At 36.3% G+C, this 25222-nt stretch overlaps 3 protein-coding genes and 1 long non-coding RNA gene across 4 annotated transcripts in view; 3 read left to right on the top strand and 1 right to left on the bottom strand.

Annotated features, from left to right (window-relative positions):
• slgA (proline dehydrogenase slgA) overlaps positions 1–3128 on the top strand; it is a 41382-nt gene extending 38254 nt beyond the window's left edge. The window contains exon 11 of the mRNA XM_033339585.2: positions 242–3128. Coding sequence (XP_033195476.1) covers positions 242–447 — 206 coding nt within the window. The 3' untranslated portion in view covers positions 448–3128. The remainder of the gene's footprint in view (positions 1–241) is intronic.
• LOC117159604 (protein unc-93 homolog A) lies at positions 3110–15619 on the bottom strand. Its single transcript, XM_033339587.2, has 9 exons — positions 15300–15619; positions 12800–13448; positions 9270–9644; positions 8333–8757; positions 7712–7917; positions 6675–7066; positions 6379–6511; positions 5970–6107; positions 3110–5915 (listed from the first exon to the last, which is right to left on the bottom strand). Exons 3-9 carry the CDS (start codon positions 9459–9461, stop codon positions 5695–5697), a joined length of 1707 nt encoding a protein of 568 aa, XP_033195478.1. The 5' UTR covers positions 9462–9644; positions 12800–13448; positions 15300–15619; the 3' UTR covers positions 3110–5694.
• Positions 9893–12976, top strand: LOC143302987 (uncharacterized). Its single transcript, XR_013058908.1, has 4 exons — positions 9893–10770; positions 10856–11614; positions 12179–12364; positions 12554–12976. It is a non-coding gene; the product is annotated as an uncharacterized LOC143302987 (long non-coding RNA).
• Positions 15620–23357: 7738 nt separating the features above from the next.
• The window catches only part of LOC117159605 (hexuronate transporter), a 30487-nt gene continuing 28622 nt past the window's right edge, over positions 23358–25222 (top strand). Inside the window, exon 1 of the mRNA XM_076620469.1 lies at positions 23358–23538. The gene's annotated coding sequence lies outside the window, so the exon portion shown is untranslated. The remainder of the gene's footprint in view (positions 23539–25222) is intronic.

Below are 25222 nucleotides of genomic sequence, written 5' to 3'. Positions count from 1 at the left end.
GTAACATGTCTAAAGTATAATCTTTATATAATGGGTATCGACTCTACTTATAATATTTAAAAATTGAAACAAATGTTTGCTTACGTTATATATTTCCAATTGTATCCATAAAAGTATGAATTTATATAAAAATCTGCAGTCTTTAATAATAAAGATTTAAGAAAGCTTTTCTAACTCTCCAGAATAAAATATTATTAATATTATAAATTTTAAATGTTTAATAATAAAACTTAAATTTTAGGTCAGTCTGGATACTCAGCATACAAATATATCCCTTACGGTCCAGTGAAGGAAGTATTACCATATTTGTCTCGGCGTGCACAAGAGAACCGAGGCATACTTAAGAAAATCAAGAAAGAGAAACGCCTGCTGTTGTCCGAAATTATGAGGCGTCTCGTGACTGGGAAGATATTTTACAAACCGAAGGGAAATTATACTCCCGTCTGAGCAGCTGGTCGTTTTATTTGCACAGACAGATTTTAAATATCAAATTTAAGTAGTGATTGTAAATTATTCAAAAGAAAAAAAAAGACTTTTGTGGTATGCAGAACAAACGCACGCGCGTGAGAGTGACTGGAAGAAATATGCAGTGTTATTCATTATACAAAATTGCCTTAGTGTGAGTACTATCAAGTGCAAAACTGCTCAATATCGCACCATATGGTAGAACTATGTTCATTGCTCGTTATGTTTATATTAATTGAAAGAAGAAGGCTCTTCTCAACGACGCGTTATTACTTTTATAAATAGGGAGCACATTTTACGCTTTATTAATAAATATCATGTTCAATATCACATAATCGTGTATATGTTATATTGAATATGTACATTTTTAATAATGATTTTTTTATAAAAAAAGCAAAACACAAATTGAGAAAGATACTTGAGATATTAGTATCGAACAATCTCATTTGTAAAGACCTTTAATATTTGCTTTTTTTATAAGTTTCTACAGAGTAGTTTTTAAAGCTCAATCGATAAATTGCAAACCGAAACAAGATATGTCTTTTTTGCCTGAAACATATTATAGTCCTGTATTTTATATTTTATTTAAGAATCTCGTAGTGCGTGTGTGCACGATTATTTATAGCGAATGTGTTTGAATATATGTTGACATACATTATTATTCATTTGATGTTACATATATACATATATATGTACGATTCTCCATATGAAAGTATAGAACAATCATCAAATGAAAATAATATAGCATGTGCTGTATTTAATTAAGTTAAAATACTCGCGTGGGATAAACATTCGCTACTATATAGTTCCGTAATATTTTATGCGTAGTTACCAGGAACCAGGATATTACCAAAGTTGCTAGCATTGGCAAATTACGAGTCATAAATGTTTTCTATTTGATCACAAAGTGTTTGTACATTATTTAGAAAAAAATAGCTCCCGTAATTTGTTAATAAGTAAATATTTGGAAATATTTGGCGAGATTTTGTTAAGTTTCTGGTACGAATGAACAATGATGTAAGAGCCATTTTATTTGTGCAATTACTACGCATGTTGAAAGAAAGTTAAGTGATATTGGGCCGAAATAGCGATGAACTGCGGAACTTGGAATTGAAGCAAAATATATAAATAATTAATGACGTTGTATAAGTTTTTAATTCGTTATGGTTCAGCCTAATATTACTTTTCTCAGCAGACGAGATAATAATATTCATGAACATTGATATAGCTTATACACAATTCTTAATCAACTTTCTTTTTAAGAAAACTAAATACCAAGAAAGCTTTATAATTTATAAACAATAAATTTTTGTCGAGTTTCAATTCATTGTTTTACATGTCAAATGACGAATCCTGTGCTTTCGCTCAGTTCGAATTTATTTATAAAAAAGAACGTATAATAGCGTTCGCACAAATTGAGTAGTAAATTTTTTTGTTCCATAAAATTTCAACGTTCGGACGAAACATAATCGTCGCTAGCAATGAAAATAATTCGACATGTGGTGGATAATTTTCCACGCAGTTGAATAACACTTCAATATTTCCTCATCAGTATTTTTTTGTAGAGATCAAAATAGTATGTTTTTGCCCTGTAGCATCTCCTTTTTGCTAAACTTTACGTCTGTTTTCAACAGATCCTATCTCTCATTTTTATGATATATACGAACGTACAATTTTTCATGATCTCTTGTGTTCATTACGCTTGTGTCGTAATTGCGTTCGAAACTGTGTATATGTAGTCTGTATTTTCCAAACATTTAAGAGAAGTATTATGTTTTGTAGGACAGTTATTTCTTTAAGGTGTGGCAGTTCTTTTAATTGAGATTAAGCAAAAAGTCTCGAAGAAACCATGTTATATTTACACACCTAAGAGGAAGAAATTGAATCGATGAATAAAGGGGCATTGTTAAAGTTATACATGCTATAGCTAAATGTTTTTATGTGGCTAATGGTATGTTGGATGCGAGTGACTTAGGTATAATTCTATTTGTTATATTTTAGTGTTCGACTGTCACGTCGATACATTAATTAATTTCTATATGTCTCGTGATGATGACAATAATTTAGATAGTTAATGTTATTAAAGAAACTTGTATGCTATAAGTATAAAGCTATAATGCCACGATGGGTCGCATTTGTCATCACCATTGAAGTAGAATTTATACGGGGCAATGACACGAGACTAATAAAAGGGATGAGTAGTGAAGAAAGTGAAGATATAGTTATTATCCTCGTGTGTGATACATATTGCACGAGTCAATACATAATTATACGAAGTAACGTTCATTACCAAGGATATGCATTCTACTGCCAGAATGAACTTATAAAAAATACTTTCTCTTGGCTGAATATTATGAAAAATACCTACCTGTGTGTGTGAATAATATATTTATGATGAAAGTAATACAATATAGTGTTTACTATGTCGTTTTTAACAGTCAATGTTGTTAGCATCTATTTATGTGTAGCTCACATAAATGTAATCTAAAAAGCAGAAATAATATTCTCTCTAATAATGTTCTTATGCAATTTACCTTCATTCGGAGAGAGACTTTATTGCATACATATACGTATGTGTATATAAATCGAAATTTTGTTTTGGGATTATAAGCCTGTCAAAGAAGAAGATTGATTAAAACATCGATCGATATAAAATAAGATAATATTTATTATTTCACGAAATACAGTTAATATATGCCTCTCCAGTACCATTTCTAAATCCATGCTTGTATACTAGGACAGGATACATTTCGCTTCCATTTGTTTTCTTCTATTATAGTATTCACCGTAACATAAGTTCGGTTCAAATATTTAGGAATTCTTATTTGAATCAAAATGAGCAAATTTATTGCTAAAGATTTTTATATTGAATTTCTCACTGGTTTTGGAAGTAGCGTTTCTTGTCCTAGTCTTTGCAACAATTAACAAATCTCTTTCCTTTGTATTTTTTCAACACTTTCCAAAGTGTTCTTTTGTTCTAATATCTCTGCTTATACGGATTCTTAATTAATTATATAATTTATTTCAAGATTGCAAAATATATCGGTATACATACAAATATGATACTATTATATGAATTAATTTGGTTATGTTTTGGTTTGAATGCGTTATGCATGAATTAATACAAATTATCAGTCATACAATCGGAAATTATGGCAACAAGAAAAGCGACTTTGCGCTTGAAAATCTTTCATGGTAAACTTACAAATAGTCCGGCTATTCGTGTCTCTTCTTAATTTTATAAATTATGAAATATTCTCATATAAATACCTATCTGCTAAATTACCATCAAACATGTGTCGATGTTTTACTTTTGTAACAATTATTCAAGATAACATGTGTTAATTTGTATTTAAAGTTCCTCTCATATATCAATATTACAATGTCCTTAGTTTAAAATTTATCAATAAAATGCAACTCTGTATTATTTCATGGAATTATACAAGTTATAGCTTTTATACAGAAAAGATACCTATAAGAAGCGTAACTAAATGTACATTCATGATATGGTGAATACGTTGAAAGATAACGTGGTAAAAAATACGATAAATATCGAGCATTTTACGTATTACACTTATTTGGTCGTTATGTACAGGACAAAATGGATCACGTGTGCTACAATTTCATCCTTTCAAATATAATTAGCGAAGTAACAAATAACATTTTTATAATACAGAAAAATAGGAGAAATTTTGTATGTTGGAAAAAGGTTTCATTAACATTTATCTTTTTAATGTTATTAATTAATTAATTATTGACTTAGGATTATTCGATTCCCTTTGAAGTTCATAATCAGTGATACTTTATGCTTTAGCTTGATAAATAGAGTAGTATTGGCTTTTTCGTTGAAGCATTATTTTTTTCTTTTTTTCTAAATTAAGATATTCCTTTTTAATAAAAAAAAAAAAAACGTTTCATTTGTACAACGAATTCTTATGTTAATTTATTTTCTCGTGTGAATGATAAACTTTGGTATTAATTGTAGTAGAATTAGAATCGAACTATGTTATAGCTGTACTTACGTTCAAGTATCTTATAGCTAGATTTTCATTTCGATTCTGTGACACAGGGCAGACGTGGTTTACAATCTCCTTTTTTTCTATTTTCGCAAGATTAAAATTAATTTGGTTTTTTTGAAAGACATCAGGTACGTTTCGACGGTTAAACGTCAGTTATAATGATTTGTCAGAAAGATACTACTATGATTAGTATATTCGATCGTTAATTATTTATATTCTGCTATCGCTCAGTCTTGTACGATGCCGGTTTATCGATCGTACCGTGGCGGATTAAGAAATTGTCCGCAAAAGTATTTATTTACTTATATCTTTTGCTGCATGAAAAATTTCATGTATAATATGCTCTTCGTTCCATTCAGCTTGAAGAAAGACTTTAATTTACCCAGTATTTGATACATTGTATTTGAAATACAATTTAACTAGGTACACATATTCATTATTATTCGTTATTAATACATCTTGTGAAATGATTGAAATGTACCCAGATTTTAATTTAAATTGGAAAATGTAAGGTGTAAATTTTCCCTTTTTTCAAGTTTTTTGATTACCTTTTTGATGAATATATTCTTATTAATTTTTCTTGTGTTTTCCTTAATTTTTGTGTTACATATAAAACTATAATAATCCTTTGTAGGAACATATAATATATTTTAAACGTTCTGTATAAAAGAATATCTGCATGTATAAAAACTCATCATACATTCATCTCTATTGCAAATTATAGTTAAAATTTATGGTTATATTACAGAGTTCAAATTGTAAAACGCTTAAAGAAAAAAAAAAAAAACACGCAAGAAAATAGTTAAATTTGTAAAATTCAGAATTGTGATCGTTCCTTTAGCTCAGATTATAAAATTTAAATGAAAGATATTGCAAACTTCCAAAAGGTTTAGCCTTAAGAGACAGGAAGAACACTGCTTTCCTCATTTGTGATACTCGCCCTATGATTATCTGCAGTCGAAGAAGAAGGCTGAGGCTCGGTATCTTTTGCGTTTACACTTTGTTTAGTATTACAAGTAAAAACAACGCTGTTTGCTCTTCGTCGCGTGCGCAATTTTGTCATAGTCGCAGCTTGTTCTATGAAAGGATTTCTGTTTCTGTTGTGTCTTCTTGTCCTTCTTAAGCCGAATGGAACGAACTTATCTCAATCTCTATAACGTGCCTCTGTTTTGATATTTGATCCATGATCATTGGTAGTTGGATCTCCCAGTCACAATGGTGCCAAACTTTTCCCTCTTTTGGCCAGTCTAATCTCTAACCATGCGTAAGGAAGCACTGAGAGAATTAGCACAACGGAAAGACCAAGTACTCTAAGTCGTGTGCAGACCAGTCCGTGTAAACCAAGAGTAAGTGCAAGACCAAGCCATTTCCAGAAGAGGGACGTCGATAGAGGTCCTTGCCAAGAGTTTGGGTATAAACCCATTACCAGAGCTAAAAATTGAATAAGATAATATCGATACTTACGTTATGTAATAGAAAACTTACTGTATATTAGAGTTTCCCAAATAGAGTTGCAGACTCCCCAGGCAGCAGATATAACGTGAAAAAGTGCTGGGTCATCGCCAGATGGTCTCCAGGTGATCAAGACCAGCAGTAAACATGCATGGAATACAAATCCTACAACTGTTGAACAAAATATCATGAATACAATTTACTATAACAATAAGATGGATGTTTACGCATTTGCCAGAATTTTAGATGCATAATAATGACCGGAGACCGTACATGATACGCAAAGATACATAAAATTTTCAAAGTAATCTTTTTATTACGAAACGAACCTCTGCTTCGTTTTCCACTTATTCTACGATTATTCGATCTTTGGTTCTAGTCATAATCGCAAAAATATGAATTTGCACAAAGATCTGCAATTTAATTATAACATGTTACTCACCTACGACGAAATATCTTTTAATATGTCGTAGTAACATTGATAGGGTGACATCAGCAAGAGCTTGCAAGGAAGCTAGCGCTAAAAAACTGATCGTTACTGTGCTAGCTCCTCCCAGGGCGCAGACTACGTATGCCTGTTAAGAAATAATTAAATATTCACCATGTATCGTAATGTAATATATAAATATATTTTATATAAATAACGATAATAAAGTAACAGTGTTTACAAGACAATTTTCAAACAATATTATAAACAAAGTTGAAACAAAAAAATTGAGATATATATATTATACTCACTTCTATAAAATCAGCATAGATGAAACCCTGTTCAAGTCCGATGAAAAGTGTCAATGGTGCAGCTAACTGTAATTTAGGATCTAGGAACGCAGCTTTCACAGATTGCAGAATATTTTGAATGCTGTGCTTTTCATTTACACTCTGTGGTTCCTTCATTCGAGAGTCGAGAAAAGCGCACGATATACCTAATCCTAATACAGCAAGACCCAGCCATATGCTGACCAATATTTGTGATGTACCAGATGATAATGTAGGTAAATTAATTGTGCTATTATATAGATAAATTTCTTCTGGACAGTACTCTGCTCCACACTTGTCATTTATCTCACTGCTTACTGTATTAAGAGGTACCAAGTCTGTTAATTTTACAAGTATGGCAGCGATTAAACAACCTAAAAATATAAAATTTTACTTAGATTTAATCGTAGTACAGCAGCTCAGCTAAATGGAATAACCGGATATCTGTCTTATTTTATTTATTATTGTACGAAGACACTTTTCAGGGGAAAACTAAATTATTTCAAGGAGCACATAATTTGGAAGACACGAAACTATCGCATTCCGCTTTTCCTTGCTTTTCATATGCAAAGTTTTATAAAACTATCGTTGATATATCTTTTAAACTATGTAAATATGTTTTTGGACACAAGTACTTTAACACTTTTATACAGAGATTAAAAAAAGCTCATCGATTGGTGTATAAAAAAATTCCATTAAAAGAAAGGTACTGACGACCTTGAAATCTGCTTAAAAATCGATTCGAAGAAGACATTCCTTCAGTCATTGTACGATAAAACAGATATTCCGTGATATTATCTAGCTGGTCTTATACGTATGAGAAGAAAAGAAAATATTTATTCATTTTGGACATTCGCCGTTAGTGATACGATGTATCGAATTAATTACCTTACATAGATTCTAAATACACGATGCTATGGTATCTTTAAATTTGTGCGTTTCAATATACACCATATAGTTGCACGACTAGTATAGAAAAGTCTTGTATAATATATATTTAATTTGGATAATATCCATACCCAGTGCGAGACCTATGTCTTCTGCTAATTTGATTCCTCGATTAAGTCTTCTTAGAAGGCACTCGCGTCTTGTTTCGTCAGGATCCTCGGGATCGACGCACACCAGAGCTAAACTCGTCGCTGAAGCATTTACATGTGAAACTCTTGCTATGAAATTTGGACTCATACAAGCACCGAGCATCGCGTAACTAGGTAATAATATGTACCTATTAACAAACAAATAAAATATATATATTATTTATTTATTTATATATCTACCTCGATCTACCTCTTCTATTCTATTCTATTGCACTACCTTACTTATAATAAAATATATAAAATAATAACGTTTCCCACAATGTTATGACGTGACTGGACCATGGATATTTATGCAAATTCATATCTTTATGAATATGATTTTTAAAAAATGGAATATACGTAAAGAGCTGTTTTATCCACCAAAAACGATAAATATTAATTATATATCTTGATATTTCACATCATTTTTCCATGTTACGCGTATTCTGTGTACTCTTGCGCCATCGATATATATTTCCCAATATAAATAAATGCATAAAAATCCGCAGCGTTTCGAAACTACATTTCTATGCTATCTAGCAGGATTTATTCTACTATATGTACCACTTTGGATATAAATGCAATCCCACGAAAATAGTGGTAGCCACGTGACTAGAGCTTATGGCGAGGTTCGTCCCGAATCTCTGTACGAGGATTGGCGCGAAGCAACTGGTAATCGTCGCGATTGCGTAAAGTAGAGCGAGCAACATCGGTCCTAGTTGAGGATTAAAGGTGCCGAGGCCGGCTTGTAATGGGAATATCGGCAGCGTAGCGGCTGAACAGCTCGCGTGTCCTAACAGAAGAGCAGCACAGTGCCTCAAAATGGCTTTCTTCGGTGGTCTAGGACCGGAAGGAGCTGCCCTTACGGCGGCGATCAATCGACGAACGGACGACGCTCCTGCCGATGAATTCATCGAGTCTCGTCGACGCCACGATAATGCCGATGTCCTCGTTGACCGACAGGAGATGGGAGAATATGCTGCCATATGCTGTAAATCAGAATTTTAATAATAAATAAACCGCGCAACCGATGCGTGTTGCCAAGCATAGTAGGGACACTGGTTTTAGAGCAGAAGGGCGTGAAAATTATATTTACCGAGGATAGGACAAGAGGACAATTATCATCAACTATCAAGAAAACGATATATCGTCGTTATATTTTTGTGGCGGATCGGTATCAACAGGGCGCCGACAGGTCGAGGCATCAACGCGGCGCAACACTTCCCGGGCGATCCGCGGGTACCAACCGCCAACACCAGAGGGCTACGACGAGTCTGTCTATCTCGCTAGCGGTCGAATATACGGGCGAATGATACAAATATCGCACCTAACGAGACTCCCTCTACGTCTAAGGCAGGGACTACCGGGCATAGCCTTACCGATGAGTTCACCGGTAGTCCCGGGACTCTCTTTTCAACAACGCAAACTCTCTTTTCATCCGCCACATTTTGTATATCCTGTACGATTTTCAGAAACGTTTAGTACGTTGTTACGTATTTACCTCTAGCATAGCATCGTTGTCCCACAAGGCATGATGGTGACCACTGCTTCTAGCGCGTCTATGTGTGTGTGCTAAAGGCGGAGGCTGAGCTGGCAGTCGTATGGGTCCCAAACCACCGATCGGAGCCGGTCTATAAGCAGGACTTTCGAGTTTGTCCTTGGACAACTCGTGAAGATTTGGCAGCGAGCCCATGATCGCGCGATATCTCGTCCGTTTTTTCACTTTACTCCGTTCGATTTATCTCTTTAAAATCGCATCGACACGTTTTCGATTCTCTAGAGAATCATTGCCAAGGAAACACGCGACCGTTACCATCGTTGGAATTCCTTTTTTGCTCTTCCGCCTTCCATTTGTTCACCCGCTGGTTACCTGCACCTGAAACGATAGAAAATCTCGTTGAGTAACAGTGGCTGCAAAAGGTATTCGCACACCGTTCTATCTGCCACAGCAAGAACATATCAAGTTTCGTATCATTCAGTAGTACGTACGTTTGTACGACTAGGAAAATTTGCAACTGTAGAACTGTAGAAACCTACAGACCTTGATAAAATGGCACTGAATTGGAAATTAAGGGTATGTGGAAACTTGCCTTCTAGCAACTGGTATGTCGGGTATGTCGGGATTTGAACGAAAGTATTCGAACGTTCAGCCAATTTATCTTACGAATGCATTATGCGTGTTGTACGAAACTGTATATGGTAAGAGGAATTGCAAAAAATAGTAAATAGTAGGTCGATAAAGTTTCGCTCTTACGTTAAACTTGATATTATTATTTCATAAATTCAGAATAATTCGCACGACAAATTAATCACGATGAAATTGTCTTTCGTTACGTTATGATATCTTCGAAGACTTTAATTCTGTCGTTTTACGAATGAAGCACTTTACGACCAGGCAAAATGCAGTCACAATGGTATTTGAATATTATCAGCATATTATCTACGAAACATATCATATACGAAACCCTTTAAAATTGTATCAGTAGCGTAATGGGACACGATTATCACGGTTGTACGGGTGAAATATAAAACCAACTGGAACACGTACGTAGAAAATACAAAACAACTTGTTAATACATATCTGATAGAAAAGAAAATAGTACAGATAGCGTAAGTAGTCGCCCCAAACGCGCAATAGGCTTGACAATACGATCAACTCTAGCAAATACCACAAAGTATATGCTTTTATGCGCAAAGTATACGAATTTCACGATGTTTCGTGTAAAATACACGGTATATTCGTAAGAAATTGAAGCAAGATGAAACAAGATGAAGCGAGATGAATCGAGATGAAGTAAGATGAAACAAGATGAAACAAGATGGAGCGAGATGAAACAAGATGAAACAAGATGGAGCGAGATGAAACAAGACGGAAAGAGATAAAATAAAACAGAGGTCGTGAAATTATACACATACCTCTCCTAAAATAAGAAACGACAAGTTAGTTAGCTGAGATTTCATGAAGTGTCCGAGTATTAATACGATTTACTATATATTAAAAGGTATTTTTTAAAAGACATATTTGTTTTAAATAATTCGATTAGATTTTTGGTTAAGAGAATCAATATACGTCTTAATGTCGTACAGGTCGGTGCAGATGTTCGTTTATAAAACGATCAGTCGTTTCACGTTTCTCGTTTTATGGCGATACACTGCGGGATTTTGCATGATTTATCTGGCAATTCTTGGAGTGCAGACTCGTCAATTATGTAAGGGATGGGAAGAGAACAGAGAGACGAGGCAAAGATGAAACGAACGGAGATAGAAATGCCGTAGCTGCTAACGGAACCTTGAACGAGAACTTACAACGAAGGAACTGTTGGTATAATGAGCGTATCCGCGTTGACCTTGATATATCGGTCTGTGGAAGGATTTCGACGAATCGTGATGACGCGTCGATCGATGGATCGTTAGATCAAAAATGCAAAACAATGCAAATTACGTGGTTCGATAAATCTGTTTTCTGTGCGTTAAGTACGTACAACAGTGGCATATATATTTTGTTTAACAAGCGACGAATCGAACAGTAAATTATTTTGGATCCCGACGTCAACGAAGGATTTGAACGAGATATATTTCTACGCTTTTCATGGAGCGTGCAATGTATGATTATTCATCTGACAGGGAAGTTACAAAATATTGTTATCAGCAAACGTTACTTTTACGTTACATTACAATTACTATTAGCAAAATAATCATTGCAGATAGTAACAGATAAGTTCTTCGTAGGTTGGCATCAAGCACGTTTGGAAAGTTATGTTTTCATCGTCGCGACACAGCAAGGAACAACATCGTTATATTCGCCGTAGGAAGTGACGCATCGGAAGCTACAGAAATATTGGAACGGTGAATTATCTACTGTACCGTGTATCGATAAGTAGAGTCCGCGCGTTTGTTCATTTATGGAAAATATAAAACTGTAAAAACGTACGGAATGCATATAACACGTAAGAATATATAAAATACCCAAAGTAAAGCAGCGATCGTGGTAATGTTTAAATGGAAAGTAAAATATCAGAAAAAGGCTGTATATAAATTTCACCTTTTTTAGCTACGTTCATGGAAATATCAAATCGCATAAAAATCTGCAGTCCATCGATTAGACCTGATTTACACGTATAGTGGAACCAACCGTTTGCTTAAAAAAATAAAAATTTGATATTTTCGCCAGATACATATTGCCATTTTTATTCGAATAAACAAACGAATATAACGATCAAGTGTAATTGCTAGTTTTGTCATTTTCTTTGTACTGTATATACGACGCGTTTGTCGTACAGTACCGACTATCCAACTGTCGTTCAGTACCAAACAATCGGATCAGCGCAAACGAAATATGTTTTTTCATCTGTAAGTTGGATCAGTTTGCAACAGAAGTTAAATGAGAAGACGTTTGTTCTACTTTTTCAGAAAGACATCCGAAATTTCAAAGCAGGAAAAAGGAAAATGGTGACAGAGATGCGGCCTTGAAGCTGCTTCTCGAAAATAAAATGGGCCAGAGACGAGCCGCTGACTCTACCGATGTTACAAAAACGCGAAGGCCGAGCACACGTCCAATACACAGACCAAGAAGATATTATTTATTTTACTCGTGATGTACGTGAAAGTCTAATTTGAACAGGGATGCGTCTTCTGACATCCGAGTGATTTTTTTTTAACTTTGTTAATCATTTGGACCGAAAAATTTACCAATGAAATAATTGGTCGATCCTGAACGACAATTTTTCCTACAAATCGCAACATTTCTATCCTTGAAAATGACCAATTGTTATCGTTGAATTTCAGGAAATTAACTTCGCTCTCTGTATCGAGTTCCATTCGCCCAGAAACTCGTTCTTCGAATTTTGATTTCTGCCGACTCCGCTCCAAGATACGAGGGAAAAGCTTACAGCCATCGATACCTCGCAACTCTGCCCTGTGTTAAATTTCGTATCATTCGATGATACCTTCGTATGGCTGTGAAAATTTCGTACAATGAAAACGGAGAAACAGAAGGAAGGAAAGAAATTGAAGAAATCATGCAACACTTACTTTTCCACGGACGTGTTGCTCCATCGACCAGCGTTCGCCATGGTTCACCTACAAACCGATTAGCAGCTGGACCACCGTGAAACTCATGCTCGATCCTCGAACCACCGTACAATTGCTAATACGAAACACCAACTATCAATATTTTTCCACTATAAAACCAGAAAACCAGTCCGTAAACCAACTCGTCTCCTTCCAACACATATACTTTGATCGTCCGCTTGATTTTCTCCATAAAAATGTTTTATCGAATATCCAGTTGTCCCAGGTTTTCACTTCACTCTTCAAACCGAGTAGACGGTTAATTTTTAGAATTTAAACTCAAATGTTTCGAGGACACGTATTCGAGTTTATCGGAAATCGGCTGAGATTATTTTCAATATCGTTTGCTCGATGCCACGATTCTTTTAGTATACTTTATCGGATCGACGTTATATTAATTGTTGCAATTCGTTATCTTTTTCAGCGACGCTGTGTAAGAAATCCAATCTCCACGAAAACTGGTTCAAACTGTAGCGATTAGTTTTTAAAGGAACGGCCTGTGGTCTACTCGAATTCTTGAAATCATCTTATCGTTACAACAATTTCGAATTTTTATCTTCCACTTTTAACCAACACGATCAGAAATCCTCGATCGCTCCTCCAATGGGCCCTTGGAACAAGACAAATTTTGTTAAGTATATTCTCAATTTCGCGCAATCTTCAAATTTTTCGAAATTTGATTTCGAAGACGTTACGTCGAATATTCTTTCGTATATTAATTTGAATAATTTCAAACACTTCAAGTACGATCTTTATCTGTCCAATGGAATCCTGAAAATGAAATTCTACCGTATTTTAAATATCTCGAACGGACGTTTCATTTTGGTGCAAATTGGTCGAGATGATCGCGAATATCGTTTAAAGGAGCAATTTATGGCCTACTCGGTTCTTTGAATCATCCACGTTGCAGCAATGATTTTTACCGTTTGATTCGAGCAATTCGGAATAGACGATGCCCCGCGTTTCTAAACGCAGCGTTCGAACGACGAGAATTTCGATCTCATTTTTGGATTAATTTAAAATCCATCTGTTTCGAAGAAATTTTTAATTGGAATATTTCGATTGGAATATTTTTTAAAGTCGAAAGTTAAAATCGAAATTCGTTCGAATTGGTCAAGTTACAGCAATGCTTATTTTCTACTTTTAACGAACGCGAGTAAGCAATTTTGCAACATCCATCCGATACAGATTGCTAGGAATAATTTTTTAAAGGAGAAAAATTCCGATATATTTTATGGGATATTCTCTTCTCATCGTTCACCATGTATTTATATCACTTCCGTTGTGTATCGCAGCGATGATCGATAACCACATTAACGCGAGAAACCGCAACATCGAGTGAACGCAAACCAGGCAAATCGTTAGGAAAATCTGATACTATTCGCACATTAATTGAATTAACACTGTCAAGCGTTAAACTTCTCCGCGATCTTCGATTTTCCCTCGAATCGTCCACGCTGTAACGACGACGTCTATTTCATAATATTTCTTTTTAGCGACACGATGCACATTCGAGTATCGTCGTTCAAATCGCTTTATCGGATCCACCTTGTAACGATAATTTGTCTTTTTTATTATTTGTTACATTTTACACTTTACATTACATTACACTTTGTTACATTCATCTTACAACGATCTTTATCAATCTATTCCATTCTCCAATTAAATATTCGAATAAGAGAAATTCCGACGTAATTTTAGTTTCATAAAAAACGTGTTCAATTTTGGTAAGAATTGGTTGAAATTACTTTAAACATCGTTACGAACCAACCAGCTTCTTGCGTATTCCATTTCTTTAAATCGTCGCTGCTTCGTACGCGCAATAACAATTTTCATTTTTCGCTTAAGAAATCCTCGAAGAAATCACGTTTCAAACGGAGTACTCCGAATTCTCGACAAAACGATCTTCGAACGAGAACTAATCAAATTTTTGACTATGCGTTCGATGCTGTTGGAAATTATTTAAAATTATTTTTTACTATTTCAGATTAATTTAAATAGAGGTAGTTCGCGGTATAAAACTATCAACCTATCGTATCCAGCTTATTCGAATTTTTTCAATAACGCTAAATCAGATCGTCGGTTACGCTTCGAACGAATACCTTCGAATAATCTTCGAATTTCACGAGGAAGATTCTTACGTTTAACTTTTAATCGGCCCTCCGAATTACTTGATTTAATTAATCAATCAATTAATTCACCGTTATACGGAATATCGTGGAAGGTGGTTTACGAATCCTCGAACAATTAACAATTCTCTTTTACCATTCGTGCTTAACCGAAACGATAAGAAATCCTCGTTCACTGTTCCCGTGAATTTTCCAATTACATAAACTTTCCAGTACTTTGCTGAACACGTATTTCACTGCGGCGCAGATTAATCCACGTTCCTTCGAATATTAATTCGAACGATCGAAATTAATCGAAATAATTGAAACGAAGAAAATAATTTCTGGTCTACCTGATTCCTTTAACGTGTCACTTTACTATATCCACGTTACAACGATTCTCATTGTCCGTGTAACACCAAAGAAGAGATACTCTACTGTCACGTTTCCGATAGCGTGCTTCTCAAGACGAATAATCTTCCAATGAGATCGTAATTCCCATCTATCGTTGTATCTCTAATTTTTCTCCACACTCGATTACCTATTTTTAATTTTAACGAACGCTAATTTACTCTTATACCCGATATTATTAAAGATACTACTAGTTTGCGGTGTGCCGAGGTCGCGCGAAGGGGTTGCAGTATTATTCGTCCAGGGAAAGTAAAACACGGAGCGCGACTCACCCCTCGGCTGGACTCGGTGTTGCTCGCCATCGTTCGTTCTCCCTTGATTCTCGCTATACTCTTGATATGGTCGATAACAGGGAGAGTGCGTATTGCATCCTTCCGTTTCTCGATTCTCCTGCGAACTTTTCAGGCGAATCTCAGGCGGCACGAGCCGCGCCGACCGTTATTTTGCAAACATTCGATTACGTTTCAGCGGACAGAGGCGTACAACGCTCGATACGACAGGCGTCAATCCGTTTTATTTATTTACATCGGCAAAGATGTAAATTTGAGTGGAGATGCCGGTGTAGCCTAAGCGATACCAATGTATACGTTGTATCGGTATTCGTCGTCATCGGTATGTTGGTATATTGGTGGTAGAATCGCGGTATCGACAGGAGTTTCTTGAGAATATTTTTTCAACGAGGATGAGTCGTCGGGTAGATCATCTTTCAGTTCTGACGTTACAAATTATTGCAAAAATGAAATTTCTGTCGTAAAAGGTAATACTACGATCGATACGTTTACCTTTGTTTCGGCTTCTTTCCATTCGGACGCTTCTACGAGAAAGAAATAACGCGTTAAAATTAGAATCAGTTTGAACGAAATCAGACGCATTTTGCGTTTTGTCCAGTCTACGATTCCTCGAGAGAAAATGTTATCCGAGTAGCCATTTGGTATTATACGTTGTATCGGTATTCGTCGTCATCAGTATGTTGGTATATTGGTGGTAGAATCGCGGTATCGACAGGAGTTTCTTGAGAATATTTTTTCAACGAGGATGAGTCGTCGGGTAGATCATCTTCCAGATCTGACGTTATAAATTTCGTCCAGTCTACTATTCCTCGAGAGAAAATGTTATCCGAGTAGCCATTTGGTATTATACGTTGTATCGGTATTCGTCGTCATCAGTATGTTGGTATATTGGTGGTAGAATCGCGGTATCCACGTTATCGTAGATCGACGTATCGACGGAAATTTCTTGAGAATATTTTTTCAACGAGGATGAGTCGTCGGGTAGATCATCTTCCAGATCTGACGTTACAAATTATTGCAAAAATGAAATTTCTTTCGTAAAGGGTAATACTACGATCGATACGTTTACCTTTGTTTCGGCTTCTTTCCATTCGGACGCTTCTACGAGAAAGAAATAACGCGTTAAAATTAGAATCAGTTTGAACGAAATCAGACGCATTTTGCGTTTTGTCCAGTCAACGATTCCTCGAGAGAAAATGTTATCCGAGTAGCCATTTGGTATTATACGTGGAATCGTTTAATATTTTTACGATCGCTGATACGTGGACAAATTTTTTCTTTTTTTTTTTTTTTAATACAAACAGCCAAGTTGTTGAAACGTTTTCGAGCGTGTAATTGTGGTTTTTATATTTTATATCTTCTCTATTTTTATATCCCCTCGATACAAAATTAATCTTTCGATTGATTACGGTGAATTTTTACTGTCGTTGGCAGGAGTTATCCGAGAATTTTATACAAATTTTCAACACAATTAAAACGATATCGTTCCATGTTCTTTTAATATCTAGAATAAACGAAGATCGATCGTTGTGCAGCCTACGATCTGCCTGTTCTATAAATTTTTAATAACGCTTGAATCAAATAACGCTCTGATACTTATTAACCAGTCTTCTATCGTAAGAACATCATTTAGAAAATTGTAATCCAACGTTAAAATCATAAAAATCTATAATAGGAATGGGGGTTTCCCAAAAATAACGAAACTTCACCTACAATTTCCATCGAGTTACTAAATAAATAATAAATAAATTATCATAGCGGACAGTACAACTGTAGGCGATCGATTAAAAAATAAATAATATAAAAATAAATAACAAAATAGTTAGCAGAATGTTGAAAAATTACTGTCAACTTTTATTCCACCGATACTGTGCAGTCATAAAAGATGTTGACAAGATGCTCCGTACACGTTTCATAAAATTCATATACCCATACTCTCAGTTCATTCCCAATAAGTTTATTTATAAATAATACTTCTTTGTAAGTTACCCCTTTCTCACGCTTTTTTTTTTTTTACACTATTTTATGCTTTCTTTTTTTTTTATGGTACATTACAGTATACTATATATCGTGGCACTTTTTCCCATAATTGTAGATTAATTCTCTATAGTGTAATTCTACTGTAACGTTACAGTCGTAATATTCGAATATGTGGAAAGAATTTCCTATGCTATGTTAATAATCTCAGAATATGACACATACGCTGTAACGTATCGTTCTGCTATTAATCGTAATTCACAGAGACGAGTTATCGTTCCAATATTTTATCGATAAGACAATAACGACAATTAATTACGAGGAAGTGGATTTACATAATGCGCTGTCTTCCTCCGTTGAAAACTGGCTTTGCTAACAAAAGCCACGATAACGCGTTTCGAGTTAACTCTGCGATCCATAATTCGAAAATATTCCAATTTTTGTAACAACGCGATCGATAGTTTCGTCGAAACGATCTTCTTTAATCGATCATCTTTCTCTTCTTCGTTTTCCATTTCGATGATTAATCGTGAATAACGTTACGTAAGCATCGAGATGAGACGAGTAGTTTAACGAAAGATGACTGGATCGTCGAAACGTTAATGTTCGTTCGTCTATGAATCGAATTCTTTAGCCTTGGCTCAATGCCACTTAGTTCCTGTTCAAACGGCACGATATTGCCAACAATTTGACCCGAACGTGTATTTCGCAACTATCGGTCTTCGATACTCTGGATACTCTCGGTCGACAGGAGATACGAAACAGAACGAGAAATAAATTATGATTTCATGGAATAACGTTTCGAAGAAATTGGCGAGTACAAAGCCGTGCGATTAATCGAGAATACTTGAAAATATTTGACTGACAGAGAAGTAAACGTTATCAAGCGAAGCAAATTTTTCTGCTCGTTACTTTGAGGCAGAAAATAATTCGTAGGAAGCGTAGTTGCTGCCAGGTGAAAAGAGAGTTCGCGTTTCGTCCCGGGACTACCGGTGGACTCGTCGGTAAGGCTGTACCCGGTAGTCCTTTTTTTTTTTTTTTTTAATGACGTTTATTTAACCCAAGATACAATTTTAAATACATTTTGGTATTCGCAATAAACTGTGAATTTTGGTAATGATGTGTTAGACAAAGGTACCGATACGCGGCGGTACGACGTCGTAGCCATACTATATTATGTATCGACGCTTTACACTTTTTGCGTTTAATACAATTTTTGGGTTTAAGCCGCTGGGGAGCGGGGCTTTTATATGATTTTGTTTTGTTTTTTTTTTTTTTTTGATTTTTTCTATTCTGAAAATTTGGTCGCAGAATAGGACGCTTCGGTAGTCTGCTTTTTGGGTGCTGTGTAACTTTGGGGAGGGGGATGTCAAATAGGTTTATTTACAAATATTTACAGTTTACACCTGTGTTATGCGGTGTCAGAATCGAGTTCTGTCGGTTTAACGTTCTCTCTTATTTTATTATGGATTCTGTATCCACCAATATTTTTTTGTGTTTTTTCTGTGTTTGCCTTTGGTGTCTTCCCGGGGGAGGGCCACATGTTGTATCTCCATCCGGTGTCTGCGGTCTGTCCATTTATGTTTTTCTTCGTAGAGTATGATTTTGATCCCTATTTTTCTTTTTATGTGATAAATTATTGGAATATCGTTTTGGTCCTGGAGGTAGTTTTTTTCGTCTAGGTATAGGGAAGCTTCTGCTGGGGGGATGTGTGGCCTGTTGTCAGAGCGTTTTTGTAATATGCGTCGTTAGGAAATAGGCAACCGAAGATTAAGCTGTTTTCTTTTATTTTTGCCGCTTGAGCAAAGTGCTTTCTTATTAGCTTTAGGATGTGACAGTCCATGATATACCCGATAGTTCCTGCCTTAGAAGTAGAGGGAGTCTCGCTAGGTGCGGTATTTGTATCGTGACAGCGTATATTCGACCGCTAGCGAGACAGACAGACTCGTCGTCGTCGTAGTAGCCCTCTGGTGTTGGCGGTTGGTACCCGCGGATCGCTCGGGAGGTGTTACGACCGCGTCGATGCCTCCTCGACCTGTCGGCGTCCTGTTGGTACCGATCCGCCACAAATTAATCAATGAAAAAAAACAAATGAATCATTCGGAGGTAAAGCGATCTTTTGTCTTTTACCATTTACTTTCTTCGATCTTCTTTCAGTATCGTACAGCGTCTACTGATGCAATATTTCACATCGTGTAACGTCTATTTAATATCGTAATACCTGTATCGTCGATTATTCTAAACAGGTGGAGTGGAATATTGAGATTTAAAACGAGCGAGAGTACGAGGATGAAGGGGCAGGAAAAATTGCGTAGTGTACGGTGCTGTTATGAGTCGGAATCCTGGCACACGTGTTGAAAAGGGGCGCGAGAGAAGGCGGTACTCGCGACAGGGGTGAAAGAGAGGGTGAAAGGAATATTAGACGAGAATGGACAAGGAAAAAGATAGTCGAGGAACATGGAGAAGTCGAGAGGCGATCGAACAGTGGAGGGTTAAACGATGAATAAGGGATATAAGAATAAGGGATATAAGAATAAGGGATATAATGAAAATAAGTATAGTCAGGATCGGCACGAAATACCAGAGGGTAAGAGGAAATTGCGATCCTGCGAACACTCGAAGCTCGCAGAATTTCCAGCGATTCGAAACAGAACGACTGATTTAGGACTTCTACGATCATTTTCTGCGTTTATCGTGGTTAGTCTTCGGGTTGTCGATTATATTGCTTTGCGTCACGTAACTGACAGTCCGAGGACTAACTATGAGGAATTTAAAAGAGAGATCAACACCAAGCTATATACTGGTAGAGGAATGCAAATAAGAGCTAAAAAGAGCAGCGAGGTACGAAGAGAAAGCCCTAGAATCAAAAAAGGAATTAGTAAAGGAGTGCATAAAGGAGAGAGAGAGAGAGAGAGAATGGGGGAATGGTCAGGAAGGGAAAAGAGCAAGAAAGAGAAAGAGAAAGGGACTAGAAGAGGTGAGAAAAGAACAAAAGAGGCAGATAGAAACAGGAGAGGAGCAAGAAAGGAAGACAGTGGACCAAATTATAGAAAAAAGAAGAAAAGAGGAGGAAAAGGATAAGGGAATCCAAGTACAACATACACTACAGAAACATAGCCAAAGAGAAATTACCAAAGTACTTAGAAGGGAAGATGAAGTGGAAGAATACTGACAAGATTCGGATGCGGAAACGAGACTAAAGCAAAGGAATACTGGAAAGAAGAGAGGGAAAAGAGATGCAGACTATGCAGAATGAAAGAAGAAGACCTAAGACGTGTAATAGAAGAATGTGAAATAACGGGAGGACCAAAGGACATAGGAAAAACGCTGAACGAGACCGGAGAAGGTTTAGCAAAACTGAGAGCGATAATAGAGAAGAGAAGGGCAAACGACAAGGAGGAGGCACAACAAGGAGGCCAAGGACCAAAGTGGCAGTAGTTTTTAGTCATTAGTTGCTAATTTATAGTTCCTAATTTTTAGTTTTTAGAGGTAGAATAAGCAAGGTAGTGCGATAGAATAGAGTGGAAAGTAGACGTGTAAGAAGAGAATTAGACGCAAGAGATGTAAAACCGAAAGTTCGTCCAAAGCCGAAAGGCACGGACTATAATAAATAAATAAAACAATAATAAATAAATAATAAATAGAAGCGAGATAGTCGACGAGTCGATTGGATAATAGCGATAGAAACTAAGTTAGTGGATAAGATAGTTCAAGGAAACTGTAAAACCGTCAGCATCTTTTCCAAAGAACAGGGCAGAGTAAAGAAGTAACTATGCTGCTAAAACGATCTTTTAAACTATCTTTCACGATCGCTTTGATATTAATACTTCCTCGACCGTTTAATTTCGAAGCGTTACGTTCCCTATAATTTCCTCGGGTTTGATCGAACACGCGAATAACGATGTATCTACGTATAAGCGTAGTATAGCTACACGCTACGACAATGAAATTCTCCAACTCTTTATGTCCGCGTAAAGAATTACAGTAGTTAGCATAATATGTGCTTAATAGCGTTACCTTCTCGTTTTACTGTAAATTATGGCAAGTCGAAGTTACCTGATCGTGAGTCACCTAAGCTTCCATATCTTCGAACGAGATGTTGAATTTTGAACGGAACGATCGAACTCGTATACTACGAGATGCAATTAGTCTTTGATATAATAACGAGAGACCGAAGAAATATCGCGTGCCTTGAGTCTACGAGGAGAAGATGTGAAAAAGTCGTATGGTGTAGGATTTACAGCAGAGTACATGTACATTTCGTAGCCACTACAAGTTCCAAACCGGTTAGCTGTGGGAACGATCAACACCTCAAACATTTTTTTTTTCATTTATTAAAATTACAATCAATTCTCGCGTTGAGAATTTTCAAACATGGATAGAAGACTGAAAAGGGAACACCCAGCAGACCTCACAAAGGACAACAACAAAGGACTAACAAACACGAAGATGGTATTCCACTGGGGTAGCCACCCACGTGATAATCTAACAGCTAAAAAATTCTACCAAATGTCCAAACTGGACAAATTGCGAATGTGAACGATTAAATAAAAAAAAAAAAAAAACTACATGTAGGCAACTACGGTGCCTACACTATTGAAACTCTTGTATCGCGGTAACACGTTTCAAGGAGAGTCTTCGAATTCCCTTTGTTACATATTACAGTGTTACCTGGCACGAGAATCGGTTGGATAAGTATGTCAATGTTACAACGATAATGCACCGACTAGAAACCCATACATGTCGTTTTAATCGTGCGGGTTAATCACCTCGAAAACGAACATCAGGCCTTTGTCTCTCATTAAAAAGATAATCGTCGTTGTTCAAGGATCGCCTAATCGTAATAACAACGTTCCATATGTGATTCGTTACACGATTCCATATGCGAATTGATTTCATCTCCATCTTTTTTCATTTCTCGTCACTGTCTCTACCTTTTCATCAAATTATACGCATTTCGACTTAAACATACGATTGCGTGTAATTAATTGTTCGACAGTATGACGACAGAAACGATGAACGATTTCGAGATTCTTTATATTCTTGTTGTCACGTGCAAAAATTCCGTACACGCACATTTTCCATATTTCTTACGTTATGTCGCTATCGCAGACCTCACAAAGGACGCAACCTAACAGACACGAAGATGGTATCCCACCGGGGGTAGCCACCCACACGATAGTAGTATGGACTCTTCGGTAAGGCTCACCTAACAGACCTACACTTTAGACACGACGAGAGAAGAGAGAAAGCGAGTGTTTCGTCCAAGATTTGCTAGTACGGACTCTTCGGTAACACCCACGTGATAATCTAACGACTAGAAAATTCTACCAAGTGTCCAAACTGGACAAATCGTGAATGTAAACAATTAAATAAAAAAAAAAAGATTACATTACTATTGGACAAAGCGTAAGTTTTATTATTTTTCAGTGACAGATATTAATCCTTCGTTGTTAATCCCGTGCTACCTACGCGATAGCCGCACATCGGTAGTCTCCGGCTGAACTTTCGACTCTAAAGGAACAAGATACGAGCGATCGATAGAACGGACCTTGGAAATCAAAGATCAAGAGTATCGCGTACTCCCACCATAGCCAAGTACTTACCTGTTAATATACGAGCTCGAGGTGCCCCTTCCTCGATAGTGTCCGCGGAAGGCTCGATCCTTGGACACTTTCTTATAAATGAAGCTTGTCCACTGGCTCGTTTCTCATTTAGTCCTGCATCCCTCGCATTCGGAGGGATCCATCTCCGTGTATACGATCGGCCACGTACAAGCATACTTTTTACTCTGTTAAATCGTCTCAGTGTGTCTGTGCATCGAATCGATAGTGATATACTAATTATATTCTTTCTTTTTTCTCTTCGAGCTTCGTACTGGTGATTTCGGCTGAAAAACGAGCAGAACGAATAGGTAAGTAAGAAGCGATAATAGACGATTTATTTTAGCGGTTGATCTCGAGTCTCGGTAACTCGAGTTCCGAGGGAACTCGTATTTTTAATACGATTAACAAATGGCAGGTATCCGGTTCGATTATTAATCACAACGAGCGCTATAACGCTTCAACGTTTTCTCTATTTTTGCGTCGTCAGATTCTCCGTAAATGCGAAAACGCGCGTCGTGTTCTTCGAGCAAACCAAATTCGACGGACGGAAACGGCTTAACGTAGACGCGCGAGGAAGAAGAAATTCCACTTCTGGAATATGCATTTAGACGTACATGGATATTACGTACTTGGAAAAATAAATGACAGTTTGCGCATCATAGCGTTCATCGTACTTAACGTTGACGAACATTCGTGGAAGTAGACAAATTTGATACGACGGAAGTGAAACGTATATACGTAGAACCTAATGGAAAGACGCTTTATCGAAGCATAAGAATACGGATATGTGCGAATATCTTTCGTAGCCGCTGTAAGTTGCGTGCGAGGGACACGCAGACGCGTGGTGCAAGGATCACAAGCGTAACGACTTTGAGATACGATTTTTCATTGTAAGCTCTAAGTATATGCCTGTTATTTTTCATTCTGTAAGCCAGGCCAAACGAGTTCCTTTTTTTCAAGTCGCGTCGAAAAGCAGGATAGAATAATAAAAATAACGATATATAGCTGTAGTATCGAGTTTTGGTAGTTTTGATCAAACTTCGACTTACAGAGGTTCGCGCTTTTCTCGGACGAAGTATCTCGATTTGCCGAGGTTTCCACGGCGGACCAGGAGAACGAACAAAATTGTAGTTTTCGAATTACAGAGGCTCGAGTTATCGAGGTTCGACCGCATTTGTAACGGGTGAAACAAACTTCTATCCAAATTATGTTCCTTTATGTTCGTAAAACTAACTTGCACAAATTGCATAAATAAAATACTCCCAGTTTGTATATATATATTTTTACAATTACTGCATAGAATATTGTATTAATTATATAGCTATTATTGTTAATATAATAAATAATGTATTAATTATACAGTTATTATATAGTTAGTATTGTATTAATTACAGTATAGTGTTGTTCTCTCATATTTAACGAACGGTTCTGCAAGTTACAAAGTATTTTTACGATAGAATATGTTCACACGTACGTGTAACGGAAGGTTGAGAACCGAGAGGCTCGATGTCGAACGAGAGATAACATTATGAAAATCGGGGAAAGAGATGTGATTTAATTATGTACTTCTATTTCGATGAGACGTTATCGAACTCGTATTGTTTGATACCGAGATCGATACTGTGACTAGAAATTTATAATTGAACGGAAGTTATTACGTACTTATCGCGTACTCGAGTGTGCAATAACTCGTATAAAATGTTATTTTTCTTAAACGCTGGGAAAATCGTATTCTCCCATTCCGATATACTTCTCTCGTTTATTTACGTTTTCCAAGAAACATCGTACGCGGATCCGCGTAATTTCCTTTTTGGATTTTTGTACATTTGATTCTACGACAACGTACTATATTCGTACGGCTTCAAGCGTATCATGAAGAATCGTAATCCATAGTTTAATGTACACATAATTAAAGTTAGTGGCAGCAAAGTTAGTAACTTGCTAAATAAATGGAAAAGATGACTAGCTTAATTTTTTTTTTTTTTAATTTAT

This window comes from Bombus vancouverensis, chromosome 8 (assembly GCF_051014615.1).
Source record: "Bombus vancouverensis nearcticus chromosome 8, iyBomVanc1_principal, whole genome shotgun sequence".
In the NCBI taxonomy this organism is placed as follows: Eukaryota; Metazoa; Arthropoda; class Insecta; order Hymenoptera; family Apidae; genus Bombus; species Bombus vancouverensis.
The sequence above is the reverse complement of the archived record's forward strand: the minus strand, read 5'-3'. Positions and strand labels throughout refer to the sequence as shown.